At 42.5% G+C, this 14,089-nt stretch overlaps 1 protein-coding gene across 5 annotated transcripts in view; it reads left to right on the top strand.

The window, feature by feature from the left end:
- The window catches only part of CDON (cell adhesion associated, oncogene regulated), a 93,369-nt gene extending 81,169 nt beyond the window's left edge, over positions 1-12,200 (top strand). For all 5 annotated transcript variants that reach the window (XM_043533922.1, XM_037882215.2, XM_043533923.1 and 2 more), the window contains 2 exons: positions 5,470-5,723; positions 7,949-12,200. In XM_043533922.1, the coding sequence (XP_043389857.1) occupies positions 5,470-5,723; positions 7,949-8,115 (421 nt within the window). In that variant the 3' untranslated portion in view covers positions 8,116-12,200. The remainder of the gene's footprint in view (positions 1-5,469; positions 5,724-7,948) is intronic.
- The last annotated feature ends 1,889 nt before the right edge of the window (positions 12,201-14,089 follow it).

The following is a 14,089-nucleotide window of genomic DNA, read 5'->3' as shown; positions in this document are numbered from 1 at the left end:
CAGCCTCTGCCGCACCCCCTGCCCTGCCTGCAGCCAGCCCCTACCTCCAGCCAGCCCCGCACCCCCCTACCTCCAGCCAGCCCCGCACCCCCTGCCCTGCCCGCAGCCAGCCCTGCCTCCAGCTAGCCCTGCCCCAGACCCCTGTCTGCAGCTGGCCCCACGTTCACTGGTGCCCTGCAGTTCCCAGGGCAGTAACCCTGCACACCTGCTTCAATGAGGGGGGCAGGGAGCAGCTGGGACCCACACATGTGCACACCCTAGGGTGACCAGACAGCAAGTGTGAAAAATCAGGACGGGGTGGGAGGTAATAGGAGCCTATATAAGAAAAAGACTCCAAAATCGGGACTGTCCCTAATAAAATCAGGACATCTGGTCCCCCTAGCACACCCCCAGGGCGTGGCGGGGCCCCACACATGTGCAACGGAGCTCATTTCTAGCTCAGGCCCATCTTTTTAAAAAAGAACTTTCGGCAGGGTTACCACACATCTGTGTTTTCCCGGATCGGTCAGGCTTTTTGGTTCTTAAATCGCCGTCCGGGAAAATACGGACGTATGGTAACCCTGTTGGTGCCAAAAATACATACTGGGGCACACCCCTTAAATCAGAACTTTTTATAGGGAACCGGTTGTTAAGATTTTGGCAGCTCATCACTGGTTCTTAGCCACACTAATAGTGAGATTTGAAATTTGTGTCTTGGATCAGATTTGACCTCTGTTCTGCACTGTTCACCTGTAGATAAGCATAATTCTTCATGCTATAGTAAGGATTATAGTCCATTTGCATTTCTCCTTCACTAAAGAACCTGATGCACGTGCCTTTGAGTACTCCTGTCTGGTGGGTTTCTGTGTACTTAACCAAACGGCTGTTCAGTTTCTGCTTGTTTTTTTGATCAGTGCCAAAGTGTGTTGCTTGTGGTACGTCTCTATCAGCTAAACAAGTCCCAGTATTTCCAGCAACGGCCCTCTCTAAGCAGGCTTTCATGATACAGTGGTGAAAACACCTGCATTTCTGTCTACACTAATACACTGCTGCTACCACCGATGCAGTGGAACCATTGCTGATAGTTGAACTATGAATACTCATTTCTAGTGTGGACAAGGCCAATGAGACTGCAGTTTGTGTCAGTTTTCCCAGTGAAAGGCTCTCCGGTACTTTTAAAATGGGCACACTTTTTTTTTAAATGTTCTATATTTCTATTATATACAGCAGGCACATGTAGGCAAGATATTTTGTCTGCAGGTTCAACCCAGGTAGGGCTGCTTCTCTCTAACCCTTCTTTGTGTCCCACACCAGGGCAATATTTGTATTTTGTGGTCAGATTCATTAGCAGCACATAAACTCCACATGGACCAGCAAAGCAGTATTCAGTCAATTTGTAATGTAAGTTAATAAGAAGTCGGGTCTATAAATCAGGTCATGGGTTGGTTTTGGCTTTTTAGCATTGAGATTTGATTTGAAATGCATTTTCCACTGGACAGATTTTATACTATCATTCATATGTGCTCTGTGTTGGAGGTGTAATAACTAGTTTTAATCAGAGTTTTAATATGGACCATTGGATTTAAATTTAATGAGCCAAATTAATTTACTAAAACTCCACTCCAGCCAATGCCATTATACCAGGAATGATGTTGAACACGTGTTTCAAAAGAAGAGCCCCTAAACATGCAAAAACAAACATTTAAAATGGGTTTCACTAAAGGAATTTTTTATTTTTAAAAAAAAGGGATTCTAGTGAAAACCTCTGTGGAAAGAAATGTCAACTAATGAATGGATTTGTTTGAAGACCAGATGTATTGCATTTGAGTTCTGCAGTGGCTTTTATGGTATTTCTGTTCTTGGAATCATAAGTACTCGGAGACTGTTTTAATGTGAGGTGATGGACAGAAAATGGAAGTTGCCGTGCCCTGGCACTTCGTGTTGCTATTGTCATAGGAACGTTTGGGAGGGGAGTTCATCCCATGGGGCTGCTTCACTCCACTTCCAGGGATACCTACGAGGACAGATAGATTCTTACTCCAAAGTCCATGTTTTGACCTGCTCCAAATTGTCCATTTCATCTCCCCATGACTGCTACATTCCTTGGTTTTGGGGCCCTGGAAGAGTAATTATCTTGATTCTGTTTTTTTTCCAGCAAGTCTGGTCTTCGCTTTGGTTTCATGTGAGAGACCCGAGTAAGCACTGGAATAAAAAATTGCCCAGGGAGGTGGTGGAATTTCCATCACTGGAGATTTTTAAGAGCAGGTTAGACAAACATCTGTCAGGGATGGTCTAGATCAGTCATACCCTATGCAGTGCCCGTGGGTGCCATGGCGCCCGCTGGGGCATTTTTGTGCACCCACAGGACACCCTGCCGCCGAAATGCTGCCAATGAGCATGGCCGCCTTAGAACCGCCCGCCAAAATGCCACCGAGAAGCGTTGCCGTTTCGGCGGTGACGCTTGGCATTTCGGCGTCCGGTTCTAAGGCGGCCGCGCTCATCGGCGGCATTTCAGCGGCAGGGTGTCCGGCACCCACCACGGCAATATGCTATTCCCACAGAAAGGTTGGGGACCACTGGTCTAGATAATGCTTAGTCCTGCCATGAGTGCAGGGGACAGGACTAGATGCCCTCTCAAGGTCCCTTCTAGTCCTACGAGTTTATGGTTCTGAGGTTTTGTACATAAGGTGACCATGTTTAAAACCAGAATTACAGTCCCCTAGAACCTCAGGCTCAATCTCTGAATTGTTTTAGATAGAATCCCCTTAAATATGATCTTTGTGCTAATCAGAATGACCTGATCGAAATACTTTGGGGGAATCTAAATAGGAGCAACTTTAGCAGTTACCTTGCATAGAAGCTCTTCACATAGAAACTATGAATTTGAATATATTTTCTTCCCTTTAAATAGAAGGTGAATTCTGTTAACTTTCATGCTAAAGGATTAGTTACCTGTCAGTGGGGGGGCTTCTGAATGCAGATATGCTGTCATTGTCAGTGTCTCCCAAAATAGCTTACGTAATAGTCTTCCATCTTCCCTTGCAGTCTAACAGTCAAATGCCGGAGTGACCGACCCATTTAACTCTTCTGGATTGCATGCTCTTGAAAAACTAGAACAGCAAGGGTTCTGTTAACGAGATGCAGATGTCTCAAAATAGGCATTGAACTTCCTAATGCACACAATCGGCTCTGAATACTGAAAGTTCAGCAGTTTATGGAATGCCAAATAACACACAACCTGTAGCCAGTTCTCACAGGCAAGCTGTCCAGGCTGACACAGGCATTTAAGAAAAAAGGGTGAGAACATCTTGCATTTCCCAGTGCCAAAAGAAACTTGGTAATAAGACAGTTCTGACTTCAAATAACATACTGACTTCTCCCAGTGGCACTCTCCTATACAATGCACTACACGATGGTGACTCTGCATACCCAGAAAAGCTCGTCCTCATAGAGGGACATGAAGAATACTTCACTCGTTAGAATGCAGCCTGAATAAACCTTGAGTAATTTTCCTGCTTTGCAGGTGGTAAAATGGGCCTCTTCTGTTATTTTGAGCACAGTGACATGTGTAGTAAGTTCTCACACAAACCGTTCAGATTTGTGTGTGGCAGAATACACTAAGCCCTTAGTTTATTTATATTTTTAATTTAACACAAGTGGAAATAAATGATTTCGGTCTGAGGCACTCAAACTAAGCTTTTTTTCTTTTTTCTTTTTCACTACCAAATAAGTAACACAGCGACTGAATGAGCGCGGTTTCACACAGCACAGCCTAGTGGTTCTCCAAGTTGTATTTCATACACTCGTTTGTAAAGCGTTACCATCGCAGCAATTCCTTATTGAGCTCAGATGTGATTTGGTAGTCCAGCATTGCGAAACGCACTCTTCCACTTGCATATGTGCTAGGTCTTTCAAGTAGGTATGAGTGGTTTATTTTGGTGGCATAAATATGCTCTCGTGTTTAGAAATAAGTACTCTTTAACTTTTTTCCGGATTGATTTCTTTCCATCAGCAAAAGGATATTTTATCATGTTAAATACATTGTGCTATAAATCTGTTAAACGTGTTTCAGATCCTGTTGGAACTGTGTTTAGTGACTGGTGCCAGCTCAGAATGGCGCTGTGTGATCAGCATGGTGACTGGTGCCATACAAGGATCTAAAATGAGATGGGATAGTTCTGCGCATGGTGCATATAGCAGGAAGGGTTGTGCATTTAAATTTGGCAGTAGAAATTGTTCTGAGCTGTATCCATTTGGCATATCACTGGATAATCTGTGTAATATTTGAGAACCCTGTCTGACTCTCATGAGCACTTCCAAACGTTGCTATGGCCAAGGTAATTGTGTGTAAACAGATAGGCTCTTCTTTGTAATCAGCCTGCTCCTGCTGCTTGTTGATGAGTTGTGGTGTCGCAATCCAGGGTTTGTGTCCTTAATAAGTGAATCCTGCAGAATAAGTAAGTTTCTGTTGACTGCCAGGGTGTGGTGAAAGTGAATGACAGGTAGTGAGGTTCTGGTGAAATAATTGTTGTAATTTTTCTGCAGTGTGATAGATTTGCTGTATGTCACTCTCCATGCTAGATTTCGGAGCAAAGGCTGCACCATTCTTACAGCTCATACAGCTTCTTTCAGAGAATTCCAATTCATCTGACTGTTCTAAATATGAAAGTTTGAGCTGTGTAACAATTACTAGTACATATGGAGTCATACTGGAGTGGTCTGTCCTGGGCTTTCACATTTAACGTGGCTGTTACAAATGAAGCTGCTAGCACTGTTGTGCCCAGGACTTGAGGAACTACAACATATTTGGTATTTTCACTATTTAGGATGAGATAATGCTAGGCATATATCTATAAAGGGCTTTTGCTGTAAACGTCTTTCTGTTTAAAGGTTAAGTAGCTCAGCTGTCAAGATTGATTTCCCAGCTTGCCTTCAGTTTGAGTCCAGAATGAGTGTCTTTGATATTGTAACTTTTCAATTCATACCAAAAATAGTAAGTTTTTACACTTAAAGTGCTGCAGTGGGTTGTATGTCGTTCCTCTGTTCACATTAACTAGCTTAGCAAAGCCTGTTTTTAACATGAGCTGCTCGATTGGTTCGTTGGATTCGTAACTTAAACTCTGTGTCGTGGCATTTAAAATCTGCATTACAAAGCTGACCAAATGAAGGAATGTGTTCGCAAGTCACTTAATTGACAATAGATGGAAAAAATGCTAAATAAATGATTCTCTGAACGTTTTTCAGCCATCTGGTGAGCTGGGCAAACAAGTATTTAATGGTGAATATATTTTCCCCCAAAAAGTCTGAATTTATCTGACAGAATAATTGTAATTTAATCCACCAGCTCTACTATATTTACTGTATTCAATAATTGAGATCTACTTGATGAAGTATTCAAAAACTTCTTCAATCCCTTGTAGTTGCTAGAACAAAGAATCTGGAGAGATCAGGACTCCGTGAGTGATTCTTCATTTTGGTTTAAATTCACAGGTGTTTCACCAAAACCAATGGCACTTTCAGCAGCAGCACGCTGCCCGTGGTGCCCCTCGTAGCACCTTATCAGCAGGACAGTTTAGAGATGAAACCGCTGAACCATGTGATGGTAGCCATGTGTTTAGCCTCCACGGTCCCGGAACGCAGCGTCGAGATGGAGGAAGACAGCAAGGAGAAAGTGGAGCAGCCATCTACTCAGCATTCTTGCTGTCAGGAAAATATGAACCAGATTAACATAGATTACCCAGAAGGTATGCCAAAATTGGGGGAGAATAAATCTTGGCTTCCAAACTGCGTGCTTATTGTGCAACAGCTGTAGGGTGCTTAATCTGACTACGCAGAAACTAGCAATTAGTCTCGGGAATGGAAAGCCAGAGTCTGCAAGGCGTTGATCAGCGTGCAGCTCCCCCTGAAGACAATGGAAGTGAAGATATTAAAATGCCTTCCAGGTGCATGCCCTAAATGATGAGTGTTCTAAATGGAACCCCCCCAGTACACCTACTCCAGATGATGTGATGACTGATTTATTTTGAATGCTATTTTTTTTTAATAATCTTGGCCAGTACCACCTTAGGCGTTGCTCTTATCAGATCTCATATTCTAAGAAGAATCAGGCTGGCTAATTACGTATATGAGACCTCTAGGGAAAGCCCAGGTACCTGCAGGAAGTGGAGGTAATTCAGAGTTAGCTAGGGGATGCACCAAATGGGGAAACTGGAATTTAGGAATAAACTGTCTTGTTCTTTTGGGCGGCAAGAGCTGAAAGCATCACACATTCCTTTATAGCTCCTGGCTGGCCCCAAAGAGAGAGAGATTTTGAGCTTCCCAGCTGAAAAGACAGGTTGGATCAACATGGTGTTCAGAGGGGGTAAAGACAAGGGATCAAGGGTCCTGGCAGTTCCTTCCCACCCCATCATTTTGCCTTTTCTTCTTCTGTGAAACAATCTCCACTGGGCTATGGCAGCCCTTCCTTTTTTGTGCAGGTTAACAGTAAGTGCACCCCAGTCCCCAAGTTCCTTTGAAGCATTCTCCTGTAGTGTTCAGTCCCTTAGACACTGAATGCTCACAGAATTATCAGGTTAGCTATCCCCATGGGAATGGTATATGCACCAGCTTGTAGGATTCAAGTCAGGATCAGCTCATATGTAACATCAAAGCACTGAGATATATTTATAGTGAAAACAATCATAAGTTTATTATCAAAGATTAAGATGTAAGACACAGTGAGTAAGGATAATGGTAATAGAAGGGTTATATATAAAACAAAATCATAACACGCACAGGTGCGGCAACTAGGGGGGAGGAGGGATGCTGCAGCACCCAAGGTTTTAGCTGGGGCTCTGCTCCCCGCCTGCTGGATCCCCAGGTCCCGGCCTACTGGCTCTGGGGGCAGGGGAGGAGGAGCGGACAGAGGTAAGGGGGCTGGCTTTCAGCTCCCCCACTATTCAAAGTGTTCCCGCACCACTGGTAAGTTTAATCTGTAGAAAGCGGGTTAACAGTCTAACCTTCTGTCTAAGAACGTTTGTCTGACCCCAGATGTCTTTCGCAGTGTTTCGGCCAAGCCTGGTTGAGATCCCATTTGCATGAATGTAAACATGCTGTCCCTTTACTTCCTCAGGTGTAGGATAAAGGGGAGTCTCCTTGCCTTCTACTTACATCCCTATTGGTCACTGACCTTAGAGACAGCAGAACCTCCCCCCTCCCCGCCCCCATTACTTGGTTTTTTTCCTCTGTTCTTTTCCTGTTGATCCTGTATGTAAATGGGTCTTTCATTGTGTTGCCTAACACTACTTAATTTACATTTGACAGAGAGATACACATCTTACTCCCTGTCTGGAAGAAACTTTTTTTTCTCTTTGGTTGGAGACAGACTTTGAAACCTATATTTTCAGTACATGTACACAGCTCCTTAAATATCCATGCGTACATCAGGCAACGATTATGAGGATCAGTATGACATAATGTTTTTCTTAGAAACCTCACAACCTCATTTATGGATAAATATCATAAAAATGGTGTGCTAGGAGTGATGAGTTTGTCAGGCCTCTTATGAGTTCCTGTTACACAACTGTGAACCATTTGGCATTGAGAGGTTCTTAGGGTCATAATGTATTTGTATGTTTTAATTAGATCAGTGAGGCAGCTTGCCGTTTGAAACTAGGGCTTTCCCCATAATCTCCCAAGGAAGCAAAGCTGCTACCCACAATCTGATCACTAAATCTAGTGATAACTGGAAGTACATTATTAAAAGACCTAGAGAACAGGGAAATGTATCATGAGAAATGCCCTAGGAAATTAGCAATTCCTTCTAGGGTTTAACACTGTACAGCGTCCAAACTAATTTTCACTTTTAGTGGAAAGCAAAGGTTTCCCCAGTTCACGAGTCTGCGTTTGGAGACTGGTGGGGCAAGTATGCTGAAACAGTGAAGGGGCGAGGAGAGATTTCATGCTAATATAAACTGCTCTTGGTTTGCAGGTGACATCTGTGCACATTCAGAAACATCAGATCATATTTTGAGCTGGAGTCCTCTTATTCTGCAGCCTGTTTCAAAGGACTGTAATGAAAAATCAGGATGGAATTCGCCTGGTGTCACTTTAAACAGCTCCGGGGACCTTCGGCCGCTCCAGATGCAGGAAAGCTGAAGAAGCAGCAGCCATTTTCCCACTTAAAGCCAGTAACTGCACAGCAGAGTCACTGACAAGGACTGACGGAGGGTGTTAATTCTAACAGAGAGAGTCACTATTTATTTTTTTGTAGTAGTGTCATGAATGTATCTTGTTTAAAATGGTTGCCTTTTTATATTATTTATGCCTTGAGAAATTCCTTTGTTTTTTCCACACCCTGTGGAATTAGCCTGGTTATGTATAAAGTTTTGTAATAATATAAAGAACAACGATGGGAAATATATAGTGTGTTTTCCATGGATATTGCCAGCATGAGAAGCACTTCTGCAGAGGAGCATAAATGTTTAGTATGCAGACTTCTTAGAGTGGATCCGACCCGAGTGGTTCTGAAGTTCATAGCAGATTATAGCCACCCTATAGAGCTGCCGTGTCACTGGCATTTGTTGCAATATTTTTACAGCTCATTTCTCTGACTACGCTCAAATGCTGCTGTTTCAGGCTCTCTTAATGGAAAGAGATTTGATAATGGACCCCAGCCGATCTGTTTATACGAATGATCCAGCTGGTCGAATAGGTCTACATCTGATTTGGGAACCTGAGCCCAGCATTCAGCTGGATACTACTTATCATATTTTGAGTTATCTCCAAGCATTGGAAAATCCCTAGTGTTCAGAGAATTTCATAATTCCCAAAACTGTCATGCCTTCTAGCAGGAATGATTTATCTGAACATTCTTACTGGAAGGTCACTATTTGTTGTTTTTAAAAGTATTAGTCATCTAAATAGGGAACAGAAAGTATTCCATATAACTTGTGGGATCAGCTATGTAATATACATAAGGAATAATCTACATGAATAATTTGTGAACAGCCTAGAGTCTGAGCATTGTTTATCCAAGCTCGTTAGCGCATAGTGATTGCTCTGAACATATTCGTTATTGTTAAAGGCTCTCAACCAAAAAAGCCAGCTACATTCAGAAGAGTTACTGGCAGTGAGTATGTAACTGTCTCTTACTAGCTGATTGTTTTTCATTCTTGTGCATGTTTTAAATTTCGCTGCAGGTAAGTCGGGTTGAATTTTCTCAGTTTACATCTTAAACCTGCTCATGCATGCGCACCTTTCCTTCAGAGCAGGTGGGATTGATATACCAAGAGTAAATGCCGGCAGGGCAAAGTGAACTCACTCTGAAATGTCCAGCTGCTTCAGTTTCTACAGCACATTCGTACATACTGGCCACTAATTCCACTAGCTTAATTTCCAGCTTAATTGCCTCAGATTGGACCTGTTCAATTGACAGTGGAAGCTCCAGTGCTTGGTACTTTTCTAATCCCCCCACAAGCTAATATTCAGCTGGTAGTTGCACATCTCTAAACGTAACCCTGGTTAGCAGAGGCAGATCTGTGGTGAGGCTCACGTTCCTAAAATATCATCGTCCAAGATGCACCGTTATCACAAATGATTAAAACTAAAGTATAAGGAACGTTTTGCGATACTTTAGCCCAGCTTGCTTGCTGCGCTTACAAAGGCAAAGTTCAGTCCTTTGCCATGGATCTCCCAGGGACTGAATGGTATTTTAACTCCATGGTTTGAGAAAAAGGGAAAATGTATCATTCGTGTAATAAGGCTCTCTTCGCCTGTTAAATAAGAGCACGGAGGTGTTGCTTTAGAAAATTGAGCCTGGTGCTGTCGCAGACGGTGTTCAACAAACCACAGCTCAGACAATGGCTGGGTACGAAGAAATCGGCCTGTATCTCAGACGTAGCAGCTGGAGCGTGACGTAGGTGTTGCTATGTTAACTGCTCTTTTTTTCCAAATTTAATCAGAGTAAATAAAACAAACTTTCCCTTGTAAAACACCCTATCCAAAAATCAGAGCCTGTAACCCAAGGAATGAGGCACATAACTCGCTGTTACTGCCACCCTCAGGCAACGTGTGTGCAGTCTCCTTTTAATGGAATGAATGTTTCCCTAGCTAGAGCGAGAAACACCCCGAGGGGCGGGAGAGAGGTAAAGCTGCCCTATTTGAATCACAAACCCCTTGCAGGAGAAACCAGGAGGTGGCTACAGGTGCACTGTACAGTAGCATCTCAGAGTTACAAACACCCGAGTTACGAACTGACCGGTCAACCACACCCCTCATTTGGAACTGGAAGTACGTAATCAAGCAGCAGCAGGGACCCCAAAAAGCTAATACCGCACCGTACTGCATTAAACATACTCTCCTGAACGACAGTAAGGGGAAAGCAGCATTTTTCTTCCGCCTACTAAAGCTTCAAAGCTGCATTAAGTCAATGTTCAGTTGTAAACTTTTGAAAGAACCACCAGAACGTTTTGTTCAGAGTTACGAACAACCTCCCTTCCTGAGGTGTTTGTAACTCGGAGGTCGTGTGGTACCACGCTGAGTAAGATGTGTGTATCGTAAAGACTGATTCTGTACTTTTCTAACTATTGCAACAAATGTCAAATGCGGCCTGCATGTATACAGTGTGTGAAAATGTTATATATAATATAGGATGTATATTATATATTTTATAAATTTCAGCCCTTAAATGAGAACTTCCTGGGTTTGATCTAGGTCACTATGCAAGAGTTTATTGCAGTGGGAAACTAGTTGATGCTGCTTTTGCTCGGTGGATGGGAGAGGGGGCCGCACCAGATGTGGACACGAGTTCTCTATTCCTGATGTCCAGGTGTACAGCGTGTGCTAATGGATTAGTCTGCATGTTTGTGAGACCTAATTAGCGTCCGAGGAAGGCAGACTCCTGTCGTAGTGTGATCTATTGAGTGCAATGGCCGATCTCGTGAGGTTACGAAAGTTGCCTGTTAGGAGAACTAGCATATTAAATGCTTTGACAGAGAGATCCAGGAAACTCTGCTGTAAGAGTTTGGTAGTTTGGAGCAGGAAACCAAGGCAGGTTCGTATGAGTCCTTGGGACATAAACTGCTTTGAAAGAGTCAGATTTTGCGGGTGGGGTTTCTACTCAAGGAAGAGATTGTTGTAATCTGCCATGTTAGCAGAGTCTCATCATGGACTGCTTTATTTATAATGATTAACACTGTTTTAAGTGTTTTTCTTTTATTGTATTTTATTTATAAAAATATATATATGTTTGCCTTTCTTTTTAGGGGTCATGTGTTCTCCCAACTATAGGTGCATAATTACAAAACTCTACACAAATCCTGCGTAGATGCTGTGATTCCCAGCTCATGCACATCAGTCTAGTCCCATCCTTAGACTTCAGCTAGTATCAGCTCCCTAGGAAATGCTGAAAGGCCTTTCCCCTCTGAAAACCCGCCTTGTTCTTTAAAGCTGGCTTGGTTTTGTGCTTTTAATGTTGTTTTCCTTTGAAATCTAGAGGGCACAGGGGCTTAGGGGGATGTGGGAAGTAGATGCACAAACTCTAGAATCCTGGGTTCATTGGCAAGGGTTTTGGCACCAGGGGGATGAGGTGCATTGGCAGAGCTGTGATGAGGAAACTTTTATATTAACTGCCTATGTTATGCTTGACTCTAGCCAGTGTTAAGTTCTTTGCTTCTGTGGGCACTACATAACCTAGGGGTTTGTTTGTTTGTTTGTTTTTAAGAAGGTTCACTGACATCAGACCTATGTGCATTTCCCTTTTTTACCCTGTTTTTTAAACACTGAGGCCCTCTGACGCTTCCTGGTTTTACTAGCCAAATCTTGATCTCTCAGAAACAATCCATTTAAAAATCGTGTTTCAAACCTTTCCTCTTGGTACGTGCTCTAGTTACGTAACGGTGTGTCTCAATATGGGTCTATGGTATAAAACAAACAAACCAACCCTCCTTGATCCTCCCGGTATCTGAGAGCGTCATTCAGCTGTCGTACTGCCCAGGGGAACATTACAAGGGAAATGTTTTTCTGTATATCACCTGTGTGGTCTTTGAAAGCAACGACTTAAAGATGCATGGTTTTTGTATCATATAGAAAAATATACTATATTTTCCTAAAAAAAAAAAAAAAAAAAAAAAAAAAAGAGTTGTAATATTCTTTTGAAATTGTACATATTTTTAAATGATGTAGTTTTTGGCAGAATTTTTTTGGTGGTTTGATTAATATTAAAGAGAATGCTGCTGCTTTGAGTGATGCTTATTAGATTGTGTCTGCTCTTGAATCGACAAGTGGTGTGAATTCTCGTTAGCTGAAAGCTACTGATACTAGAGAAAAGGTCAGACTAGCTATATCACTACTTAATATAGGCCAAATTATTTACTAGTTTCATATTTAATTGTGCTTCACCAAATTTACCCTACCCTAAAGAACAGTGAATTGCCAACAATATTTTAAGTCGTAGGCAAGGACTAGAAGAAGCTGATGGACTTTTTAAAAAAGAGAGTGGATCGCTGATATGGCTTAGACATAAATGATCTGGAAAAAGGGGTAAACAGTGAGGTGGCAAAATTTGCAGATGATACAAAACTAGTCAAGATGGTTAAGTCCGAAACAGACTGCGAAGAGCTACAAAGGGATCTCTCAAAACTGGGTGACTGGGCAACAAAATGGCAGATGACATTCAGTGTTGATAAATGCAAAGTAATGCACATTGGAAAACGTAATCTCAACTATACATATAAAATGATGGGGTCGAAATTAGCTGTTACCACTCAAGAAAGAGATCTTGGAGTCATTGTGGATCGTTCTCTGAAACCATCCACTCAGTGTGCAGTGACAATCAAAAAAAGCGAACAGAATGTTGGGAATCATTAAGAAAGAGATCGATAATAAGACAGAAAATATCCTATTGTCTCTATATAAATCCCTGGCACACCCACATCTTGAATACTGCGTGCAGATGTGGTCGCCTCATCTCAATTGGAATTGGAAAAGGTTCAGAAAAGGGCAACAATAATTAGGGGTATGGAACGGCTTCCATATGAGGAGAGATTAATAAGACTGGGACTTTTCAGCTTGGAAAGGAGACGACTAAGGGGGATATGATCAAGTTCTATAAAATCATGACTGGTATGGAGAAAGTACATAAGGAAGTGTTTTCTCCTAACACAAGAACTAGGGGTCACCAAATGAAGTGAATAGACAGCAGGTTTAAAACAAATAAAAGGAAGTATTTCTTCACACAACGCACAGTCAACCTGTGGAACTACTTGCCAGAGGATGTTGTGAAGGCCAAGACTATAACAGGATTCAAAAAAGAACTAGATAAGTTCATGGAGGATAGGTCCATCAATGGTTATTAGCTAGGATGGGAAGGGATGGTGTCCCTAGCCTGTTTGCCAGAAGCTGGGAAAGGGTGACGGGATGGATCACTTGATGATTACCTGTTCTGTTCATTCCCTCTGGGGTACTTGGCATTGGCCAGTGTCAGAAGACAGGATACTGGGCTAGATGGACCTTTGGTCTGACTCAGTCTGGCCGGTCTTATGTTCTTTCATGCAGCATAAGGAAGCCTCAGAGCTTTGACTATATATGGTTGTGGTGTTCCACAGTGGGGAATATTTCAGCCCTTTCCTGTCAGTAATGTGGGAGTGGGACCTTCGTTTAATTCATGGACAGGGTTATTTAAACTGAAGTTAATGTTACTAATGTCTCAGTTTTCTTACCCTTCAGACACACAGTGAGTGAGCTGTAGCTCACGAAAGCTTATGCTCAAATAAATTGGTTAGTCTCTAAGGTGCCACAAGTCCTCCTGTTCTTTTTGCAAATACAGACTAACACGGCTGCTACTCTGAAACCGTGAACACAGAAGCTTTTAAAAACCAAACTTTAAAATATTAGACATTGCTTTTTTTTATTCAGTACACTAACACCAAAGGTGAATCTTAAAGTGCCTCTCTCTTCCTCCAGGCTTGGAGAGAGCGGGATTCCCAGTCATGGTCTTTGCGGTGCTGCTTCTGGCCTACACAGTTGCAGTTTGGGTGAATTTTGCATTAAAGATGGGGAGTATTTACCAGTACTCAAGATCTGCTGGTGCTTTATAAACATACAAAATACAGTCTCTAAACTGAAGAATATT

This window comes from Chelonia mydas, chromosome 22, assembly GCF_015237465.2.
Source record: "Chelonia mydas isolate rCheMyd1 chromosome 22, rCheMyd1.pri.v2, whole genome shotgun sequence".
Taxonomy (NCBI): Eukaryota; Metazoa; Chordata; order Testudines; family Cheloniidae; genus Chelonia; species Chelonia mydas.
This window is presented reverse-complemented; position numbering and strand designations above follow the sequence as displayed.